This window comes from Panthera tigris, chromosome F2 (genome assembly GCF_018350195.1).
Source record: "Panthera tigris isolate Pti1 chromosome F2, P.tigris_Pti1_mat1.1, whole genome shotgun sequence".
Lineage (NCBI taxonomy): Eukaryota > Metazoa > Chordata > Mammalia > Carnivora > Felidae > Panthera > Panthera tigris.
In genome coordinates this window covers 5186583-5209649 of record NC_056676.1, presented here as the reverse complement: position 1 = coordinate 5209649, position 23067 = coordinate 5186583, and the positions used below count along the sequence as shown (strand labels likewise).

Genomic DNA, 23067 nt, shown 5'->3' with positions numbered 1-23067 from the left:
ACATCTTTTCCTGATTGCAACAGAAGCCTCATCAATATCATTTTACTGGTTGCATAATGTGCCATTAAATAGATGTAGCATAATTTCATTAATCATTTCGCTGTTGGTGGACATCCGAATCACCTCTTATTTTATAATACCAATAAGGATTTTAACGAATAATTATTTCAACTTTCAGTTGAATAATAACTTATATTTATTAAATTACCTTTCCTGACAATCTCCTCTATGCATAACACACCCTTCTGGAAGGCAGGAACAGTATTTTTTCAATCTTCTTTTCCCAAATATGGATTCTCAATATCGTAATTAATAAATACATCCTACGTGGCACCTGTACCTCAAACGTGGCCGAAAGTGATGGTCCTTGGTGTCGCTCCTAAGTTGGAGAGTGCATGGATAGTATTAGACCTACGTCTACCCTCAAAAAAACCTTTACATTTAAATTGATATGATCAAACTAAGGGTCTGGAATGGCACTTTGAGAAATCAGAATATGAGAAGGTGGCGGTGGGGGTCCACATCGCGGCCTCGCCCACCACCCCCTCCTTTTTGCGCTTCCTTTTGGAGGTTCAGGCACAGACAGAAGTGATGTCTGTTGATACGGCTGTGAATAAAAATCCATGCAGTAAACGTGTGATCCACCCATCTATGGGCAGAAAGGGACCCTTCTCTGGTACTGTGTGTAATTGTTGAATGCATCTGTGCGCTCACTTAAAGCCCATCTGTACCCTGCTACCCAAACGTGCTTTCTCCCTGTCAAGTCAGGTGCTCAGAGCAGCCGGCTGGGGCGCGGGATGTACAAGAGTGCCTCTTTTAAACATTAGGAGTGATTTTTCCCCCCAATCAGCTCATTATTACTCAAGATGTGGAATCATAACAACTCTGAGAATCTCTAATTTTTTATTTACTATTTGGATTTTCTTCTGTAAAAACTAAAATATATATATCAGTGTTGTCTTGGAATAGTTGATATTTTTTTCAGGGAGATCGAATCTGCACTATTTATGGGTTTTGCACTATAAAACTCTGCAGCCCAGTCACATGGCTTCTTTTTCCTAAGCCATCTGTCACAGAGGTCTGGAATTTTATGTGAATGTTGGTTGTGCAGTCTTAACCCAAGTTTTTTATTTTTTTAATGAAAAATGTCAGCAACTACAATATTTAGCATTTTACTTCACATTGGCCATTAAACTTGATTACTATAGCTCCGTTTCATTGCTATAGTTACATATCAGCTATGATGCCAAGAATTATTTCGATGGGCTCACGGCAGAATACATTGTTAGATCCCGGAGAAAGCACGTGGCACGGATATGGTTAATATCTTGGATTTTTGTAACTAAGGTTTATTAATGCTGGTATAAAAACGTATTTGATATTATACAGATGGCATAAGATGTTGTGGTTACTAAGTTATTATCCCGGATAAGCTGCACTGTCAAATTCAGGGCTTAAAACTATCACAGGAGATTAAACTATTTACTAAAAAGGACAGAAAGATACAGCCAAAGCATCTTAGCACAAACATATTAGAAGTATATTTACCTCCCGCAAATTTAATAAAGCATATCTACCTCATGGGCTGAGAGGTTGAAAATAGGAACTTTGCAGGTGAAACAAGCGAACAGAAGAGGGGTTTTATTTTCTGGTCAGGTGCAAGCAGCGAGCCTTTGGAGGCGGCTACCTTGGCCCACCCTTCAGTGGCAACTGTTGGGGGGCGGGGGAGGCAGAGTGTAAATGGGGAGTTAAAATAAATCCCCCGGGAAGTAACTGGCTACCATATGTGTTGGGGATCTTGCTAACGTATTCAAAGAGACCTCCTGCTTTGCCAGCCAAAAGGAAAAAAAAAAAGCGGAGACATTGTCCAAGATTGAATTGTGAATTGGTAGATGATAGTGAAAATACCCGAGAGGTATTTATCTGGCCCAGTTAGGAAAGAGCCCAGCACGCTGTCCCGCGTTCTGAGTTACTGGATGGCAGTGACCACAGTTGACGAGAGCACAGAGGCCGTCCTTAGGAATGCATCATTTGGACGATCCGGAGCCCCTGAGCAGTCGCTGGGCCTTGACCCTTAAAAACAACAACAACGAAAACATAGCCAGAGGTATCCCAAGGAGAAAGGCTGTGAGGTATCGTGAGTTTTAGTTTCATACTAAGTATCTGGAAAATAATCATCTTTATTGTGCAGTTTCACTGTATAATTTACTCCCAAGCAGTCCCGATGGCAACTGCTACCTACCGCCCCCCCTTCCCCCCCCAGTCAACAACCGTTTGCCCTATCTGGCCTCCCACCCCCGCCCCCACAACGTAACAAAGCTTCTCTGGTTTAAGTCACCCAGGGTAAAAGGTCACGTTCCTATGAATCTAATATTTCAATAAAAATTCTCTTGCAGCTGGTTATTTTTGCATTTATTTGTGTTAGGTTAATACTGTGATGGGGGGGGCGAGCTGGGAAGGAGTGCTGTGCCTTTTTATAAACTCAAGTGTTAATGCTATAAATGATGAATTGAGAGTGATAATTCTGCAAGCCAGGAAAGGAGATTTAAAGCTAAACTTCAAAAAAATACATAAAACAGGGTTAGCCAATACATTTAGCGTTTGGAACATCTTATTTATATTAGGCTCTACTTTGTTTAAACCCAGAAACACGAAGCTCGCTAATGGCACTGCTCTTAAAAGTCTGCCTAAGAATTGAACATTAACCAAAGCAAATCAGAAAGCTAGATTTTAAATCAGATATACTTACATAAAAGCTTGCATTTAAAATGATCCCTTAAAAGCCCCACATGGCTAGCTGTAACTGCAAACTGCTTAAATGTTTTTCTGTTTCCTATTGTATACCAGGGAGCCGAGATAGAAGTGGATGAAAATGGCACATTGGACTTAAGCCTGAAAAAAAATCGAATCCTGGACAAAGCTGCACCCCTAACTTCCTCTAACACTTCTATTCCAACTCCTTCCTCTTCCCCATTCAAAACAAGCAGCATTTTGGTCAATGCAGCCTTCTATCAGGCTCTCTGTGATCAAGAGGGCTGGGACACTCCTATCAACTATAGCAAAACTCACGGGAAGACAGAGGAGGAGAAAGAGGTATTGTTTCAATATGTCAATCACTAAGTTTAAGACACAGCATGATTGGACAGTATTCTTAGCTTTCTTTTTCCTCCTGAATTATTTTTCGTATTCCTGTGTAGACAATACATAATTCTGTACCTTGTTTCAGACTTTGGTAAAGTGGTGATCTTAAAATTTCATCAGAAATTGAGAAATGTATCCAACTTTTCCTGTCACTCACCTAAAATGACGTCACCATGGTACATCGTATCCCCATTTGGGCTGCAATTGTGTGCACTGAATGAGAGATTATATTATTCATCCCTTCAGAATACAGAGGCCTGTAAGGTGCCATATATAACCCAGCACTGAAATGCCAACGTACTCGTTCTTTCTGAACCAGAGGGTAGAAGATGAAGTCAAATCAGGGATAAGTAAGAACCAGGGATAAGTGTCAGATTCATGCCCTTGGTTTCATGAAGGAACTATTAGGTTATCTACATATAGAGCCATTGGCCCAGGTATGTGGATCATGAACGCTGGGCGTCTAGATTGTATCAATCCCAAAGTCAAGGAGATGCATCTGTGTATTTGGTTCTCTTTGGAGTGGTTTCACCGGTGAAAGCCAGATGTTGTCACCGTGCAGGATTCATCAAGCCTTCATCTCCGTAGTTTGAGCCACCTGGCTTAGTCTGATTAGTCCTGACTTAGAGTCATTCAAAAGAATTCATGGCCAGAAACCTCCACTGCTTAGACTATATCGTTACAAATGGGACCCTGTTACAGGAGTGGTTCATTTTGCTTTGCTGTCAGGAAACTTGTTGATACTTGCTGGTTGATACATTCAAAGAACTAAAATAGCTACTGTCTTTGGAAGTGTCCATCACCTTTTTGAGCTTTTTGAAGTTCAGAAACTTTTGGGGGAAATACTAATGGGGAAATACTAATTTGATTTTTAATATCTGAGAGCTTAAGTTGACATAAAGAAGCATAAATGTGACATAGTGATCACAAGATTGGGTTGTTTCTGCCATTCTCCTTCCTTCCTTCCTTCTTCCCTCCCTTCTTCCTTCTTTCTTTCTTCCTCCCTCCCTCCTTCCTTCTTTCTTTTCTTCCTTTATCCCTTCCTTCCCCCCTCCCTTCTTCCTTTTTTCTTTCCTTCCTTCTTTCTTCCCTTCCTTCCTTCTTCCTTCTTTCTTTCCTTCATTTATCCCTTCCTTCCTTCCTTCCTTCCTCCCTCCCTTCTTCCTTCTTTCTTTTCTTCCTTTATCCCTTCCTTCCTCCCTCCCTTCTTCCTTCCCCCTCCCTTCTTCCTTTTTTCTTTCCTTCCTTCTTTCTTCCCTTCCTTCCTTCTTCCTTCTTTCTTTCCTTCTTCCTTCTTTCTTTCCTTCATTTATCCCTTCCTTCCTTCCTCCCTCCCTTCTTCCTTCCTCCCTCCCTTCTTCCTTTTTTCTTTCCCTCCTTCCTCCCTTCCTTCCTTCTTTCTTTCCTTCCTTCATCCCTTCCTTCCCTCTTCCCTCCCTTCTTCCTTCTTTCTTTCCTTTCAAGATTGTTGATTCAGTCCCCCTCTGTAGTAGCCAGCTGTAGAGAACGGGTCTGCCCTCCCAAACTGCTCAATAACCAGCTAGTCCAAGAGCTGAGAAGACCATGGTTCATCCCACTCTACACCACCAAAAGGAAGCCGAATCCTAGTCAGAAGATTTATTGTTGAAGGTTTGGTAAAAAGTCTTATGTCACATGAAGTATGGTATTTACAAAGTAAGCATAACTGTGCCGTATTATTGGATGGATCCCATGAGGACAACACCCACCTTGTTTGGGAGTATCTCCATGTCATGTGCAGGGTGGGATGTAGACTTTCTGTCCCCACCCTTGTGACTGTGCTATAAATGGACCATGGTCAACAGTCACCAGAAATCTTCCCTCCAGTGTTAGACATACTGATTCAGTCTTGAGTAGTAATGAAGAAAATTTGTGTCAAGTGGGTTCTTGTTTTCCTTTAGGGTCTCTTGTATTGTTTGATCTTGGTTATAATTTTTGGCATCAGCAACAATGTCAACATTGCATTCACATTCTGAGACACACCTCCCATTTGGGGGTCTAGTAAGTGCCTGAGGAACCCTCCTCGGCTATACGTCTTATCAGCCAGAAAATGAGGTCTCATAATAAATATTTTATCTTTATTTCCAATCTCATTTATCTTCGTAATTCCAAAAAAAATCTGGATTCACCCTGGAGATTCAACTAGAGTATGTTCTTATCTAATGCTTATATATCTGTGACAGTGTTTTGTTTCCCAGCAAAATCGTGGAGAAAATGGATTTGTTTAGATTAGACTTCTGCTCTTTTCAGAAAGGCTAACTTACTTCAGGTCTGACAGTAGAGACTTTTACTGCTACTGTTTACAACCTAAGCATTCTGAAATCTGGAATCCAGAAGCTGTGTGGAAATTCAGTGTCACTAAGAATAACAAAAGAGGACGTTGAAGATGCTAAGTGAGTTCTCGAGGTCAAAGTGCTTGCCCTAGGTTTGAGCTGACAACATTTTTTAAGCTTAATATTTATTGTCACAGTTATTTGACCATGAGCAATTCATTGCTTGGGGAAACTATACCTGATGGGGACACACACACACACACACACACACACACACACACATACAGACACACACACACACACACACACACACAAGTGTTTCTAAAGCACTGTGACTCCCTAAGACAATTTCTCAGCCCTCGTTCTTTGTGCCTCCTTCTGCACCAAGGTAATCTACAAATAGACAATATTTTTCTCCCTGTTCTGAATCTTGCAAATGAAAACTGTGATACTTGATAGTTACTATTTTGAAAAAATAGATTGTATTCATTGTCCTCGTTGCGAAAGTGGCAGAGGGACACCGTAAGGATAAAGATAAGGAACCTTTAGACACAGTGTCTTATCACCCTAACAATCCTGAAAAGCAGGATTATGGTCAGAGTTTTTGGAGGAGAAAATTGAGACTCGAGGAGGTAAAGTTGTTGGTCCTTGGTCATACAGAAATTAAGAAATGGGCCTAGGATTTCCTAAAATGAAGAAAGAGGAGAAGGGTGAAAATAAAGAGAAGGAAAAGATTAAAAACCACATCAAGTAATGGTGACAGCCGGGAAATATTGAGAAATTAGAAAGGAAAGGGAAGAAGAGAACAATGAAGAAACGGTACTTGGCGAGGTGTGGCCAAGGCAACAGCGGACCAAGCCCCCCTTGACCCTGATCTACAGGACGTGACCACACTTTTCCAGTGAGCCCAATGGGATGCTGTGCTCCACCCAGGCCATAAGCTGTGAAGGGTGGTCGGTTCTGCTCTGACACCCCCGTCCTGCCCATTCCCACCTCCACCGCCTCCCCGCGCCCTGCCACACAGGACACTCACACACGTACACGCACACACAACCAGAAACAGAGCGATTATTTCTAATTCATTGTTATCTAGTTCATATGCACAACAGTTGCTTAATTTTGGTGGTAATTTTCAGAAAATATTGTCTGTCTCTCTCAGTGAAATAGCCTGTCCAGATGCCCCCTGCAAAAAAAAATCCTGAATCTGGAAAAAACTCAAAATATCTCGAAAGGAAAGTGCGGAGAAATAACTAGGGCTGTCAGTTGCATTCAACTGTCAGTTCTCCAAAGATTTCAGGGCTTAAAATGTTAAAAGTGCCAGATGCTATTATCTGTTATTCATGTTACCATTATGTTCTGGCCTTTACTGAAATCAATATAAACTTCCATCTGTACATTAAAGGAATTTCATTGCACTCGTATACTTTCTAAATGCAATGCATATATACCACATTCTCTCTTACATGTCCAGAGGATAAAATTATTATTTTTAAAATTATAGTTGAAATTTTGAAAAAAATTCTTCCAAATGATATTGACTTATTTTTTACTGGGTGTTGTTTAAAATTTTTTCTAGTATAAAATGCTTGTGCAACAAAATTAGGAATTCTTTCAGTGATGGTCGTCTGTGTATATGCTCTCTGTAGGTTTCTAGGGGTAGGATGCTGAGTGAAGAAAAGGGAAAAAGACAGTTCTTTCATAATGTAATTGCGTGCATAAGAGTCCATAGTTTTTCTAAGGAGCTGCGAAATATTTAAAAGGTCATATCCAATAAAATTATCCTATTAAAACGTTACCACGTGTTCCTATTCCAAATTGAATGCCATACATTCTGCAAGCATTATGTTTATATACATTTTAGTCACAATAATAGCATAAATTTTCATAAGTGATCATTTCTTTCAAAATCCCTTATTCTCTTGCCTCTCATAATGTATAGATTCCGCAGTTCAACAATAGCTTATAAACTTTATATGTTTTTATGTTCATCTATAAATGTACACGCCTTTAGGAATACTTTGTTCTTAATTTTATCATGAAGAAAATAATAAAAGGCTCTTTTTCATTTTATGCCATTTTTAAAAAAAATTCAGCACCTAAACAGAAAAACAAAGGCTGTTTCACACTGAGACAATATTGGATTCAGCATTTGTGTCTACTTTCAAAAAGCCAAGACATTTATAAATTATAGCAGAAAACACTCCCCGGGTGGACTCCAGATAGCCCCAAATGGTGGTATTGTCAGGTTTAAGGTCTTATAATTAGGAGTTGTTTCATGTTAGGCATTTACACTGTAAAGCTTGAAAAAGATAAGCACCATCCGTCTATTTTGCTGTAGATTCCATAGAAGGAGCGTCAAAGTGGCATTTCTTTTTGTATCTTACAAGGCAGCTACTATCAGGCACCCATTTCTCTTTATTTTTAAATGGTGCATTATGATCTCCTACTATTTTCAAACATATATCCATTAAATAAAATGGAATACTTAGCACTATAAAGAATATACAGAAAGAAGTTGGACCAAACTAGGTTTTATTAATTTGGTCTGTGGATGGTGTAACTTGAGATGGTTTACCAATGTATTTACCGCTGTGTGGTTTTGTGGAAAACAGCCGAATTGTTATCCAAGTAATTAATGAAGATGATTACACGTGCCTTTATGACTGAGCTCAAGGTTTGAATTTTTCCTTGGTTGGGAAAAAACCCAGGGATTTTGTTTTCCCACTGATTTTGAGTGTAGACTCAGAATTATTAAAATATATTATATACTTTTTTTATATATATTATATTTTGCCATCACATTTTTATATCCATTTGACTTAAATGAGATTTACCTTGAATAATTCAGAATAGTTTTCTCATTTTCAACAGGTCAGTACTTTTGAGAATTAGAATAGTTTTCCATATTAGTTAATCTGATTTTAATATTAAATCCAGGAAGCATTATATTTACTGGATATAAGCTTAAGGATGAATGTAAGCTAATTATGTAATTGAGGAAAACCATCATTAGTTTTCTGTAAGATAATATATCAGACGGTCTATAAATTATTTGAAAGGATTAATAAATCTTCCTTATGAAATCAAGATCAGTTTTAAGCTTAAAAGAAGGCCACAAAAATGAGGGGTAAGCCAGCAAGAAATTCCATCCAATGAGTAAAAGCATTACAAGATACTAAGCAAAAGAGGTAACTTAAGAAAATAGGAAATGATGTGAGAATAAAAGCAATTATCCAGAAAGATCAAACCAAATGCCTACATATTGTGGACCAGTTATTACATCTTTAAACAATTTAAATGTTAACTTTTTGTATATCAGAAAGAACATTTTGTTAACCTAAATTTACTTATTCTTTTTCATTTAAAAATTTGTGGTTCACTTTTGCAATATTTCTTTTGTTTTACCAATGACTGCTGTGTACGTAAAGAACTATTTCTACATTCTCCAGGAAACATTCATTATGCAATAAAATCAGAAACATATTCACTATATAGCTCAAGAAATGCCCCTGTAGTTATATTTGCCAAAATGTCCTCATGAATTATAATTTTCTTTTCTTCACCAAGGATAGAGGTCCATCCTAATCACGATATCATTATACTTTATTAGCTCATTAATTTTGAGTACAAATCCAATGAGGAACTTCAGCTAAGTCATTAAGCTAAAACTCAAATTCCACCCTGATGACTCCGTATACAGTTGTCTTTTCAGGTTCCCTAATGCCTTCTGTGCTTCTGTATTTTTTTTTAATTTCTTTTTTCCAGAAAGACCCTGCGAGCTCTCTAGAAAATTTAGAGGAAAAAAAGTTTCCTGGAGAGGCCTCCATACCAAGTCCTAAACCCAAGCTCCACGCGAGAGACCTCAAAAAAGAGCTCATTACGTAAGTCATCTTCAACGGCATATTCTGCGAGATTCTAGAACTAGGAGACTCAAGTTCATAATTTTGAGGAATCACATCCTGATTTGTATAGCTGATTTTCGGAATGTTTTAGGACAATTTCAACCAGTCGATAGTTAAGTGTTCGATATGTACCGAAATTTCTGCTTAGAACTAAGAGAATTACAAAAATCAAAGTGTACGTGACGAGACTTCATGCTAAGAAATGATTTAAAAACACAAAACCAATGTAAACCAATTAGAAATGTTTACATTTTTTGTTCTGTTTGGCTCATCAAAATCTTTCGTTGTGCTTTGTTCTATTGTGTCTTTGTAGTACCAGTTGCTAGTCTCATGGCCGTAGACAAAGTTTTTTAACTCATTTGAACCTCCAGTTTCTTAAATGTAAAACAGGGATATCAATAGTCATCTCATGAAATTGTGAAAATCTAATGAAATAATCTATAAGAATATATAAAATGCCTAGCAGGTAGAATGTTCTCATTTTGTGATCATTATTACTACCTGCGGCATAGACTAGCTCACAGTATTCTATGTAAGATTATTGCATTTTGTCCACTAAAGGCATAAATATTTTTTTAATGGGGAAGTACATTAATTCATGTTCCTATTGAAATTTTTTTTTGATAAATTAATCACATTTAATGAGAATTTAAACAATTATTACATTGAAAATTTTAAAATATTACACCTGTGTTTGAAATACAGGCAGCAGCCATTTTCTTTTTGATTTTACAATAAATATTAAGTACCTGTCAGTAAATTAATGTTCCTTTCCATAACATAATTAACAGTACTGTTATCACACAGATGATACGAAAAACTTACTACCCGTCGGTCTAACCTCCTTCGCAGACTCACAGATTTTCCTGGGAGGCAGAGACCGGGGTGCCTGGGTGGCTTAGTCGGTTGACTCTCGATTTTGGCTCAGGTCATGATTCCAGGATCATGGGATCAAGCCCTAAGTCACGTTTCATGCTGAGTGTGGAGCCTGCTTAAGATTGTCTGTCTCTGTCTCTCCTTCTGTCCCTTTGCCCTGCTTATGCTGTCTCTAAAATTAAAAACAAAACAAAACAAAAACAAAGCAGAGTCCAGCTTTTTCTTTTTGAAGAGGAATTTTTACATTTAATTTGGGGATTCTGTTAGAAATCAATTACCATTTTCACCGTGATGAGTGTAGTGATGCTCTGCAGTCAGTGGTGATGATGGAGTGAAAGATCCAGAATCCATTCTTCTTTATTTTCTATTATTTTTATTATTTTTAAGTTTATTTCTTTATTCGGAGAGAGAGAGCACAAGCAAGGGAAAGGCAGAGAGAGAGGGAGATAGAGAATCCCAAGCAGCCTCTGCACCGTTAGCGTGGAGCCCGACACGGAGCTCAATCCCACAAACTACGAGATCGTGACCTGAGCCAAATCAAGAGTTGGATGATTAACCACCTGAGCCCCCCGGGTGCCCCAGATCCAGAATCCATTCTTAAGAAGTCACATCTTTTTAGGACTATTTGGGTCTAGCTATTCTCTCTATGGCAGTGGAACAATTGTTAATTTATTCAGTAATAATTTTTAAAAAAAATTTTAATGTTTATTTTTGAGAGAGAGAGACAGAGCATGAGTGGGGAAGGGGCAGAGAGAGAGGGAGACACAGAATCCGAAGCAGGCTCCAGGCTCCGAGCTGTCGGCACAGAGCCCGACACGGGGCTCGAACTCAAGAGCGGTGAGATCGTGACCTGAGCTGAAGTCGGACGCTCAACCGACTGAGCCACCCAGGCGCCCCTTCAGTAACAGTTTTTCGCATGCCTACCCTGTGTTAGTAGGCACATATAGATGCTGGGAATATAGGAGCAGACAAACTCTGCCCTTCCAGAAAGTGCCTCCAAGGAAACGAACGGGGTGTAGGGATAGAGAATGTTGCTTCTGGGTTGGTTGAATGAGTTGAAGAAATGTTCATGTTTTGGTCAGAGGTTCTTAATCTGACCCTACTGACCCCAGAAGATCCAAGACAGTGCTTCAGGGAGTGTGTGAACCCGACGGCATTTCATGTAAATGATTTCTTGGGTAGGGGGGGTAACGGTTTCCATCACCCCTTGGAGAAAAGGGTTCTGTGACTCAGAAGAGTTTAAAGACCAGGGCGCCCGACGGCAGTAAGCACCAGCTAAGACTGCGGTAGAGGCTGGGAGCCGGGACCAGCTTCGGGGGCGGGCAGAGGCCCTGAGCTGAGCCCTGAGGGCCAGCTGGACCTGGAGAGAGAGTGAGAATGGAGCCAAGCAGCGGAGGAGAGGGCCTGGCTGCAGGTTTGCACTAGCAAGCCGTGGGCTTTAGACAGAGAGGTGAGCTAAGGGTGTATACCTCAGGGGGAACAGTGCGCAGAATTATCGTGAGGCTGGAGGCCCTCGGGGACTGTGTCAGGAAGGTCATCTAAGACACCGATGTAGAGATTCAGACGTGAGATCATGAGGCAGTGGCCCCTGGGAGATGATGCTAGAGAAAGTCTAGAAAGAAAGGGACAGAGTGCTCATTACAGAACTTGAGGAACACACCTGAGCAGTGTGAAAACAGAAGCCCACAGAGAATGCAGAAATGAGGCCGTTGAGAGGTTCGGGAGGGTGACCGTGGCGAATGATTGCCATGGGAGCAAAAAGCTAACAAAATGCCAAACTGGGCATTGGGTGTTATTGGCTTGCACCCTAAGTGCAAAGAGGTTAAGAAAATGCTGAACAAACCTTGGGAAAATGGGTCTTACAAAGTCACGGAGGCAGAGAAGGGAGCACGAGGTGGAGAAATTCAGAGAAGTCTGTGCGCAGGGACGGCGCAGGGACAGCCACCGCATCAGTGCAGTGACAAAAACTAAGATTGTGGACCTCGCCCGGCTCTCACAGCCTCATTCGGCCAGCCTTGGAGACGGGCGACCGTGTGTCGTCAGAACTGAGGGCGCGATTCACACAAATTCCTTACGGACATGAGTTGACCTGGGCCTGTCAGACCGAAGGCGCCGCTAAGTTCCTTCTCCCGAGTTGTCGAGTTGTCGGGCAGGGGAGTAGAGATACCAGGATAGACGGTAAGTGAGGAAGGGAAGAGGTGAAGGGGGTTTCAGGCAAAGACAAGGCAGGAGCCGCTGGTTTTCTACATTTACATCCCCAGCAGGTGGGATAGTCCTGGCCGGGTTGTGTTTAACGTGAGTGAGGGAGTGAAATGCAAGAAAATATTCTCTCTGTACGTGGTGAAATATTAAAGCGCATTCTTACACAAATATATTTAAAGCTGCCGATCAATGAGACTTTCTAGCAAAAAGTAACCCTTTCACTTAGGCACCAGCATCTGTTCCTTCTCTTCTGAATCCCTCAGCATAAAAGTATGTTTAAATTTTTCTAGTAAGAAAACTTAAAAGTCCTCTCCTGACCTGCTTTTCACCTCAGCCCCCGTCTCTTCAAGAAAGCTGCCTCTACTGCGTGACTCAGTTTCTCCCCTGAATTTCTCTCAGACAGGCTTGTGCCTTCACCGTTCCGCCCAAAGCGTCCCCAAGTTCTCCAGGGGACCCATCTGGTGTGAGTTCTTGGTCCCCTTGACCCTACTTGCCGGGGCTGCAGGATTCAGCAGAGCTGATCACATCCTGCTCTGTCTCCAGCACCTTCCAGGGAACCACACCTCAGGACAGTTTCCCATCTCACCTAGGACCCCTTCTTAGACTCCTGGACAGCCTTCCAAAGGCAGAATGTCTCAGAGCTCAGTCCTGGAACTTCTCTCCTCTGTCTACATTCAGTCCTTTGGATGTAGGATGATGTTGGAACCATCTCTACTCCAAGGACTCCCAGGCCTATGTCACCTCCAGTTCCAAGGGCCCGTGGGCAATGAGCTGTCCCCTCCAGGTAGGACTCTGCCCCTCCCTCTCCACCAGCCACCCCTTCTGCTTTTCCCCTAAGGCTTCACGGCCTCACTATTGCCATTCCATCCGCCACACCACAGACTTCTGCAGGGATCTCCCTCGACTCTTCTCTCAGATGTCACTGCCCTGACGGGTCTTCCTGGCTACTGTAGCCGCCCCCCACCCCCAGCCCTCATGCTCCCATCCTCTTTCCCAGACCTCCTGTGGTCCCTCAGTATTTAACACACTCATACATCTTGCTCGCCTGTATTCTCTGTTGTCTGCCTCCCCCACTAGACCAGGGGGGCAGGAGGGCAGGGGGGCAGGGGAGTTCTTCTTTCATTGATTTCGTGTTCTCCTACATCCACGCCATTGGTAAATAATATTTACCATGCTGCCTCTTCTTTCCCAGCTGCACGAACATGAATTGGGAGCAGGGAACACATCTTAAATGCTGTTGCAAACCTTGCACATAGGAAGTGTTCGATGAAATTATTCCTAGGGCAACATTGGTTTATTGGGTTGACCTGTGACTGATATTTAAGTAATCTTAGATTACATTCTTTATGGATTTCATAAAGAATTTAATGTTCACCTGGAGCCTGGTGGCTGGAACAGTGTGATGGGTGTAGTACCAAACACACTAAAGTTTCAATTTCACCGAACACTGTTTCTTCCCAGAGGTGACCTGGGGTCAGCCATATACTTTCTCCCTCGCGGGAGAAAACTTCGTATGGATTTTGTGTCTGCATCTTATTTTAAATCCCTTCAAAAATGGCAAAGTTTCATCCTTTAAAGGTCAATATTTGCAAAACGTAAGAGTCATTCCAAACTAAATGTAGTGTGAAAGATTGATAATTAACCAGCATTGTCATTTTGAACAGAAAAATGAAGTGAGATTATTTTGTGATGGGCACTTCTTGTTTTTTATTTTAATTTTTTTAATGTTTATTTTTGAGAGAGAGACAGAGAGAAAGATAGACACAGAGCAGGGGAGGGGCAGAGAGAGAGAGACACAGAATCCAAAGCAGGCTCCAGGCTCTGAGCCATCAGCACGGAGCCCCACGTGGGGCTCGAATTCACGAACCGTGAGATCATGACCTGGGCCGAAGTCGGACGCTTAAGCGACTGAGCCGCCCAGGCGCCCCTTGAAATCCAGTTTCTGAAGACAGTTGGTGGGAAGTTCCACAGTACGTGTGGTGTCGGTGAGGAACTGGCTGAGTTCCCTTCACGCTGGACCGTGTGCCCTTTCTCAGACGTCGGATTCACTACTTATTCTTATTTTTCTTAATTGTTGTTTAAAGTTTATTTATTTTGAGAGAGACAGAGCACAAGTGGGGGAGGAACAGAGAGAGAGGGAGACACAGAATCCGAAGCAGGCTCCAGGCTCTGAGCTGTCACCACAGAGCCCGACGCGGGGCTCGAACCCACAGACCGCGAGATCATGACCTGAGCCCAAGTTGGAGGCTCAGCTGACTGAGCCACCCAGGCGCCCCTGTAGTGGGCACTTCTTGCTGGGACAAAGCAAACGGGAAAGAGGAAGGCTCTGAAAACATTGGGAACAGTTTTGGGAATACAGTCTTGAATTCCTGGGGAATTAACTCTGTAGAGACCTCGTGGCTCTTTCCGCATCTTCCACATGAGGTGCCGCTGATCTTCATGTAACTGCAGTGTAGTTCACTGGTTTTGTTAAAGTCTGACTACTCTATAGTTTCATCCTTTTTAAAAATTATGTTTTGCTTTGTGTTTCTAACAGATAAATGTACCTTAATTACTTACCGGAAACTGTTTGCAGAACAAGATTTTTTAAAGTTTTTTTGTTTATTTTGAGAGAGAGAGAGTGAGCACAAGTGGGGGAAGAACAGAGGGGGGCGGGGGGAGAGAGAGAGAGAATCCCAAGCAGGCTCCACACAGTCAGCACAGAGCCTGATGAGGGGCTCGAACTCACGAACTGTGAGATCGTTATCTGAGCCAAAACCAAGAGTCAGAGGCTTAACTGACTGAGCCATCCATGTGCCCCAAAATAGGATTGTTTTTAATGTTTGTTTATTTTTGAAAGAGAGGGAGAAAGAGAGTGGCGGAGGGGCAGAAAGAGAGGGAGCGAGAGAATCCGAGCAGACTCCCACTGGGCTTGGAACCTGAGAGGGGCTCTATCTCACGACTGAGAGGTCAGGACCTGAATCTAAATCAAGGGTTGGATATTTAACCAACTGAGCCACCGGGTGCCCCTCAAAATAGAATTTTTTAATGTTGATTAGAATAAACTGTCTTAGAATTTGAGGCCACTCACTAAAGGAACTAGCGTGTTTCCTTTCTCCAAGGTTAATACTTTCATTTGCAAACCTTCCCAGAAGATTTTGCCCAACTAGTTAGGCCCATGTGATTGTGTAAGATTTTTCACTGCAGACTTGTTTTTGTTTTGTTTTGGTTTTGGTTTTCATTTTTTAATGTTTATTTATTTTTGAGAGACAGAGCACAAGCGGGGGAGGAGCAGAGAGAGAGGGAGACACAGAATCCGAAGCAGGCTCCAGGCTCCGAGCTGTCAGCACAGAGCCCGACGTGGGGCTCGAACCCACAAACCGCGAGATCATGACCTGAGCCGAAGTCGGACGCTTAACCGACTGAGCTGCCCGGGCGCCCCTGAAGATTTGTAATTTAAGCCAGCTATCAGAATCTGAAACAAAAGCTTTTCCCACAACACCGACATCTCCAATCCTTTCTTTATTCTTCGACCTCTTTATACCACCAAACTTAAAAAAAGTAATTAGCAACTAATTAAATTAATTAATTAGCTTTATTATTTTACCTCCTAAATAGTTTTAGCTGATTGATTTAAAAATCACTGGCACTTCCTTGCCTCTCCTGGCAGTATTAACAGGAGTCATTTAAAAATAGAAATGAAATGAAATAATAAAGCGCATACAATGCTGTTTTTGCACACTAGGTGGCCATGCATTTCTAAAACAAGGATTCCCAGGCAATTAAACACATCTCTCACGCTCTGAATATTCCAGTTGCTTTAGTGTTCAAAAGAGATTGTTTCTTCCTTTAGTGGGTGAACGGCACTTGCAAGATCACTCAGCTCAAATGTTGATCGTTGTTCTTTTTTTTTTTTTCTTTTCTTGTTTACATACATCTATAGCTTTTGCATTTTCCTTTCTGAGAACCCATCTAGGGAAAGTGATGGGGGAAGAGCTAGGCAATTCAGCTTAGATCAAGCCCTAAAAATCAAACATCTCCCTGAGAGATGGAAATGTTCTAAGTCTTACAGTCTCTTTAGATTACCTGAAATTGATTAGAAAGTAGCTCACAGGGGAAAAACACAAACAAAAAGAAACTTAAAAGGTGGTATTTCAAAAAGCCTTAGATGTTGGCAATTTGTCTCTAAATGTCCCTTCAAAGAGGTAAACTCTGTATTCTACACATACGGGTAAGCCTTCACGTTAGGCAGCGTGTCAGAGAAAACCAGAAGCCTGAATGATGTAACTGATTTTTCCTCTGATTAACATGGCCACAAATAGCACTGAGTAGGCTGGGGTCAATCTGCTTACTCCAAATGAGTGACTTTTGAGCAGCATCAGAGGAAAATAAATGACTGAGAAACCAAGGAATCTATTAACTACAGAAACAAATCCCCTTACGTTATTTTTAAAACACATAAGATGTGCAGAATGTGACCAGCTTCTGAGATAAAATGGAGTGCACCAGTACCGACTCGAGGCTTTGGCAGGTAGCCTGGAGAGCCTACTGCTTTGGTTGTTAATTAGCAATTGTCTATGTTGGTTTTAAGCTTTAGACGAAACTGATCCCAAGCTTTAATAACTAAGTTTCTTATCTGCTTCTGTATCGTCAGCAACTTTCCCATCTAAAATGTCAGCTTACCTTTCCAGAGATAGGTAGTGTGTTCAAAGATTTTCTTTTTCAGGCACTTTTTAAAAATGTATATGAAGTTACTCTGATGCCCTTCCCTTAAAAACTCACAAAAATTCCTTTCTAAAATCTGGTATGTACTTGGTGCCAGTATTCCCAAGAGCCATTCTTGTCATAAAGCGCGGGTTTATGACATTTGTATTTTCAAAGAAATCAGACATCATTGGTTGTTGACTCATAACATCATGAGGGCATATATTTGCGCATCGCCTTCCTACATGATTCGAGTCAGAGAACTAATGTGATATTGAAAACGAATACCTTCAGGGGCACCTGGGTGGCTCAGTCGGTTAAGCGTCTGACTTGGGCTCAGGTCATGATCTCACAGTTCATGGTTCAAGCCCCTTGTCAGGCTCTGTGCTGACAGCTCGGAGCCTGGAGCCCGCTGTATCTCCCTCTGTGTCTCCCTCTCTCTCTGCCCCTCCCCCACTCATGCTCTGTCTCTCTTTCTATCAAGAATTGATCAAGGTTAAAAAAAAATTTTTTTAAAGGGTCTGACATTCAACCAACTGAGCTACCCAGACTCCCCTAGTTTAGAAAAAAAGAAAAAGAAAAGAAAACGAATACTTTCAGATCTGGCCAGTCTTCTCTTGCTAGTCTCCTGGTTCCTGTAGGACATAAATCCTTAGTTCGCTAGCCCCTGCGTGTCCTGTACTGTGCTAACCGATCTTGAAAAGAGACGATACATCATAACCTACAGACACAGCAAATGAATCTGTGGAAAGTGCTTGACTTTATGTATATATTTTTTGACTCAGCTGTCCAACGCCAGGATGTGACGGAAGTGGCCATGTCACAGGGAACTATGCGTCCCATCGCAGGTACCTGATAGCCTACAACATCTTATTCTAATGTAAATACTTTGTAAATCCTTATTGTCACCCATTCAAGAAAGGCAGTATCTGGATTCCGAATTGAAGAGTGAGTTAGTTGCGGTTGGGGGCATTTTGGGTTTTTTTGTTTTTTGTTTGTTTTTTTGTTTTTTGTTTTTTGTGTTTTGTTTTGTTTTGGTTTTTTTTTCAGAAATAAAGGGAAGTTAAATCTTCTGGCTTTTTATTTATATGGTGTAGAAATCATGATTTTTGGTCAAAAATGTTTTTCTGGTCCTATTATGCAGATCATAAACCAAAAGCTAGAGTTTATGTCAGGGCTTTGGTTCTATCTAGCTTTAGGACTCAAGTGAAACCAAGGTAAGACAGTAGAGTGACTTGGGTTGACCATTCACCTTGTCAGATGTGGCATCCTCCGCCCTGGGCAATTAAAAGGTCAGTGTGTTAGATGAAGCAAGGCAAAAAAGCTGGGTTTAGTGTCTCCACTTACCTCTTCGTTGATGTGATTCGCTTTCCCTTTGGGCATTGGTTTCAACCTTTAAGCCACCACAGCTCGTTGTGCAGTGGAAATGAACTCCAAGTCAGTAATCATCGTATCACTGAGTTCTAGAGTCGGAGAGACTCGTTGGGTTAAAGCCCTTCATTTGATAGCAAACCTGAGTCTGTGGGAAATAACTGAGGGGCCCACAAGCCCAGACTGGTCAGGGTGGCAAAGCCAGATTCAAACCTGGTTGTATTTTTCCCTATGTTCGGTCCCCAGTAAATTTAGCATTTATTCACAGACTCAAGATGCCATTTGAGTGGGATTTGTACATGTCAGTGTTGTGTGTTTTGCTTTTGTTTTTCTCATCCCTCTTTAGTGTTTCTGGATGTCCTTTAGCAGATAAGACTCTTAAATCCCTCATGGCTGCAAATTCCCAGGAGCTTAAGTAAGTATTGGAACCAAGACTTCCTTGCCCTGCACCCTCTGAGTCAGGACTCCCCGCGTTCAAGACCCGTGGGGTCCATACTAACAAGTAGTAAATCACGCCTAACGAAAGTATGACCAATGCACTCTTTCACCAAAAAGTTCAAATGACTAAAACCAACTCCCTCTAATTTGATTTAGTTAATTTGCTCGTTTGGGGGATTTTTTTTTTATATATTATAGTATTTTTTAAAGTAACCGTGTAATAGTTAAACATAATGCTTTTTTCTGTTGATTTCAGAATTTATACACTAAATCAGAACTATGAAGGTGTGGCAAAGCCCTTTCATCATCTAATTTTAAGTAAACGGCATAATATTTTGCCTTATGGGAATTTTGAATCATGTGATTGTCTTTCACTTTTGGGAGCTAGGCACAATTTTAGCTCATTTCAACCTAGTGTACAGGATCTCAAAGTCACATGTTTATTATCTTTTACTTAATGATTTTATTTTTTTTAATTTTAAAAAAAATTTTTTTTTAACGTTTATTTATTTTTGAGACAGAGAGAGACAGAGCATGAACGGGGGAGGGACAGAGAGAGAGGGAGACACAGAATCGGAAGCATGCTCCAGGCTCTGAACCATCAGCCCAGAGCCTGACTCGGAGCTCGAACTCACGGACCGTGAGATTGTGACCTGAGCTGAAGTCGGACGCTTAACTGACTGAGCCACCCAGGCGCCCCACTTAATGATTTTATTTTTTCCTACTTTTCTCTTCTTTTATTCCAAACTTCTCACTTGTTTATTTTCACATCTTGTTACATTATATATAGAATAATAAGAAGTTATAATCCATCTGAATAATAAGAAGTTATAATCCATCATTATATTTAAAAATATAATAGGGCATAACTTTAGAAAAGATAAGGAATAACATTAAACAAAATTCATGAAACTTACTTGCAAATAATAATACTTTAAGAAAACTGAGTGTTACTAAGTCTAGTGATAAAACAATATTTGTATAAATAGTAGAATAAACATTTGATGTCTAAATCACAAGTAAAAATGCAGAGATTTTATTTTCTTTATTTTGTTAGTCTTTCCATTCTCTAACTTGTTTAAAATTCTTTCTCTAAAAATTACAAAAGACAAATTGATGAAATAAGAGGTGATATTAAACAGATATAAAACTGGGGAATTTTGGTACCAGAAATAGTGAAGTGAACTATGAAATACGCAACTTTTCTCATTTTCAATATGTAAAGTCCAATTGATTGTGTCAGTATAGATTCTGGAAATCATTCTCTATATTGCCATTTTTCTAGACTGAAATGTCAGAATGTTAGGTTGAGAAATAATTAACAGATTGAAAAGAGAGAAGTGCCAGTGAAAAGAGAGAAATACTCAATCAGACTTATCTTACTTAGTACTTTTATTCAGTCTTGCTCAGTTGTTCTAAATGTCTACATTTCCCTGCCTTAATTGTAACTGTGGGTTTTCTTAAGTATTTCTTCTGAACATTATTTCTAGAAAAAAAATGTTGATAACATATTGAAAACATGTAGGTCGAGAAGTTCTATAGCAATATTCAGTATTTACATGTTTTGTACAGCCATCTGATAACTAACATCTTTGGGGTTTTTTTCTATACAAAAAAGAAAAAGAGACATTTCATTGACCCCTTGTTTAGATACTCCAGTAGAATTCCAAAACAAGGTCACTGATTTTTCTGTAATTGCAATATGCTAAGAAACCACTATTTTCCTAGAAATGTTAATAAAAAAAAGACCAGCTTTCAATCCTCTCCTACAATGTAGAATATAAACTCTGTCTTTCAAAGGTCGGTTAAAGATACAAAGGCGGTTTCTCTGGTTAGCTCGCCGAGATGTATGATGATTTTAAATTTCATTTGGGAAAAAAAAGCATTTACACTCTATGTTCTGCCTCAGGACTGGATATAAAAGTATTTTCATGAAAGTTCAGTGGGTTAGAGTTTAAGAAAAGGAATGGTATTCATGTTGCTTATTATTATTGTTATTATTTTCAAACTCTTGTTTGGGGAGAAATCTGAACCAGGGTGAGCATACAAGTAGAACACTAACAATGATAATGTGTACAGCAACCTTCAGAAAAGCAAACATCTTATATTGGCCACTGTGTTTTCATTAGTATCGGGGATTTTTTAGAAGGGTAATGATCGGTGAGAAGTTGTATCAATTTTTACTTTCAAGTATGTTTTGAAACCTATTCCTCCTTAGCACTCCAAGTAGAATTGGATTCCCCTTCCTCTTTTTCCCCTTCTCATTCCAAATTTAGTGGTCGATTGTCGATAATAGCTATTGGTAGATTTTCCAAAAGGCCATTTAAGTTGGGCCATGAGGCAGAACAGACCAGGTGCCAACGACTTGGGTTCTTTGGCAACTATATTAATGCGCCAAGTCTCGGGAGATCACACATACCACTCTCGTCCGTGTAAATTTAATAGATTATCATGGTCGTGGAGCAAATCAAAGAAAATAAATTGTGCACAAAAACAACTTGGAAAACTTTTTTTTTTTTTCTTAAGTGAAAAAGAAAAACTTTGCATGATGTAGACAGAAGGCCAGCAGTAGGTTGGGGCCAAATTTCCGATTCCTCCCAAAATAAAGTCAAAAAGAGGAAGAAAGAAAGAAGGTAGGATAACAGCTAATGCATTGTCTGCCAAGCATCACACGATAGTTATCTTATACATCTTAACATATTCTTTATTTTTTTACTTTTTTTTTAAACATTTATTCATATTTTGAGAGACAGAGAGAGAGCACAAGCAGAGGAGGGGCAGAGAGGGGGGAGACACAGAATCCAAAGCAGGCTCCAGGCTCTGAGCCGTCAGCACAGAGCCCGACGCGGGGCGCGAACTCACGGACCGCGAGATCATGACCTGAGCCGAAGTGCGACGCTCAACCGACTGAGCCACCCAGGCGCCCCCACCTTAACATATTCCTTAAAAATGTATTCTTAGGCAAAAACTCATTACATTTAAGGGGGAAAAAAAGAGCCCCACCAAAAGCAACTCGTTCTATTTAGTTCTGCTTGAACGTGGCATGCTCCCCTTCCCTCCCCCACAACCACGCGGCCGGCACTCTGTTCCTGTGTTTTCCAGGTGTCCAACCCCGGGTTGCGATGGTTCCGGGCACGTGACTGGAAACTACGCTTCCCACAGAAGGTAAGATCGATTTCATTTCGGAAGTAGGGAAATCAGAACTCTGCGCAGTGGCCAGTGAGATCACGTGGTTTGGTTTTGTTCTCTGTCATGCACATAGTTTGTCCGGCTGCCCTCGTGCCAGGAAAGGCGGTGTCAAAATGACTCCTACAAAGGAAGAAAAAGAAGATCCTGAACTCAAGTGAGTGTGACCGTTGAGGTGGGGCACCGGGGCCAGAAGCCGCTTGTCGGTCAGATGGGCAGGACATTGGTTGGGAAGCAGCTGAGCGTCTGGGGAGAGGGGGTAGCCTATGAAATGCACGGACGCTTGAAGAAGCAGTCAGAGGGCTTCAAAGCTCAAGAAAATTGTCTTATTCCTAGCTATGTGTACACAGTTCTTTGATAATGCAAAACAACAATAATAATAAAAGAGGAAGTTGATACTTTTTCCAGAGTTTTAAATGGAAAGCAGCCTGGTGGAAGGGCCATAGCGTGATAAATATGGCGGCATTTCCCCCCAACACTTTAATTTTCATTAAGGCACAATTTTGTCTAAATTAAATTCCCTCTGCTGAGAAATATGCTACCAAGTCTTGGATAATATATGCAGCTACCGATGTAGAAGTTTGTAAATTTCTTGCTCTACAACATTTGTAAATGCGTTACTTCGACATTTAAGAAACCAGCGTCCCCATTCTACGGGCAGTGTCCCATACAATGTAGGCCAAAGTGGTTAACGTTTTATACACTTGGTCTTTTGTTTGGAGGCAGCCTAACACAGCGCTTACGTGATTGGCTCTAGACCTAAAACCTGTGGGTGTGAACATGACTCCACTTCTAGTAAAATGGGTGGCAAGTTACCTGAGCTCCAAAAGTTTTCCCGGCCTAAAAAACGGGATAATAATGCTCTCTGCCCGACGGGTGTATAGTGAAGATGACCTGAGATCATGCACGAACCTTCCTTAGCTTGGGCCTGCGGACCACTCTGACTGAGAATACAATGCTGTTTTGCTAGTTGGACT

General features: G+C 41.0%; 1 protein-coding gene across 3 annotated transcripts in view; it reads left to right on the top strand.

The window, feature by feature from the left end:
- Positions 1-23067, top strand: part of ST18 (ST18 C2H2C-type zinc finger transcription factor) — a 108599-nt gene that overhangs the window by 69441 nt on the left and 16091 nt on the right. For all 3 annotated transcript variants that reach the window (XM_042972951.1, XM_042972950.1, XM_042972952.1), the window contains exons 12-17: positions 2848-3093; positions 9198-9313; positions 17881-17943; positions 18813-18881; positions 22007-22069; positions 22167-22247. In XM_042972951.1, the coding sequence (XP_042828885.1) occupies positions 2848-3093; positions 9198-9313; positions 17881-17943; positions 18813-18881; positions 22007-22069; positions 22167-22247 (638 nt within the window). The remainder of the gene's footprint in view (positions 1-2847; positions 3094-9197; positions 9314-17880; positions 17944-18812; positions 18882-22006; positions 22070-22166; positions 22248-23067) is intronic.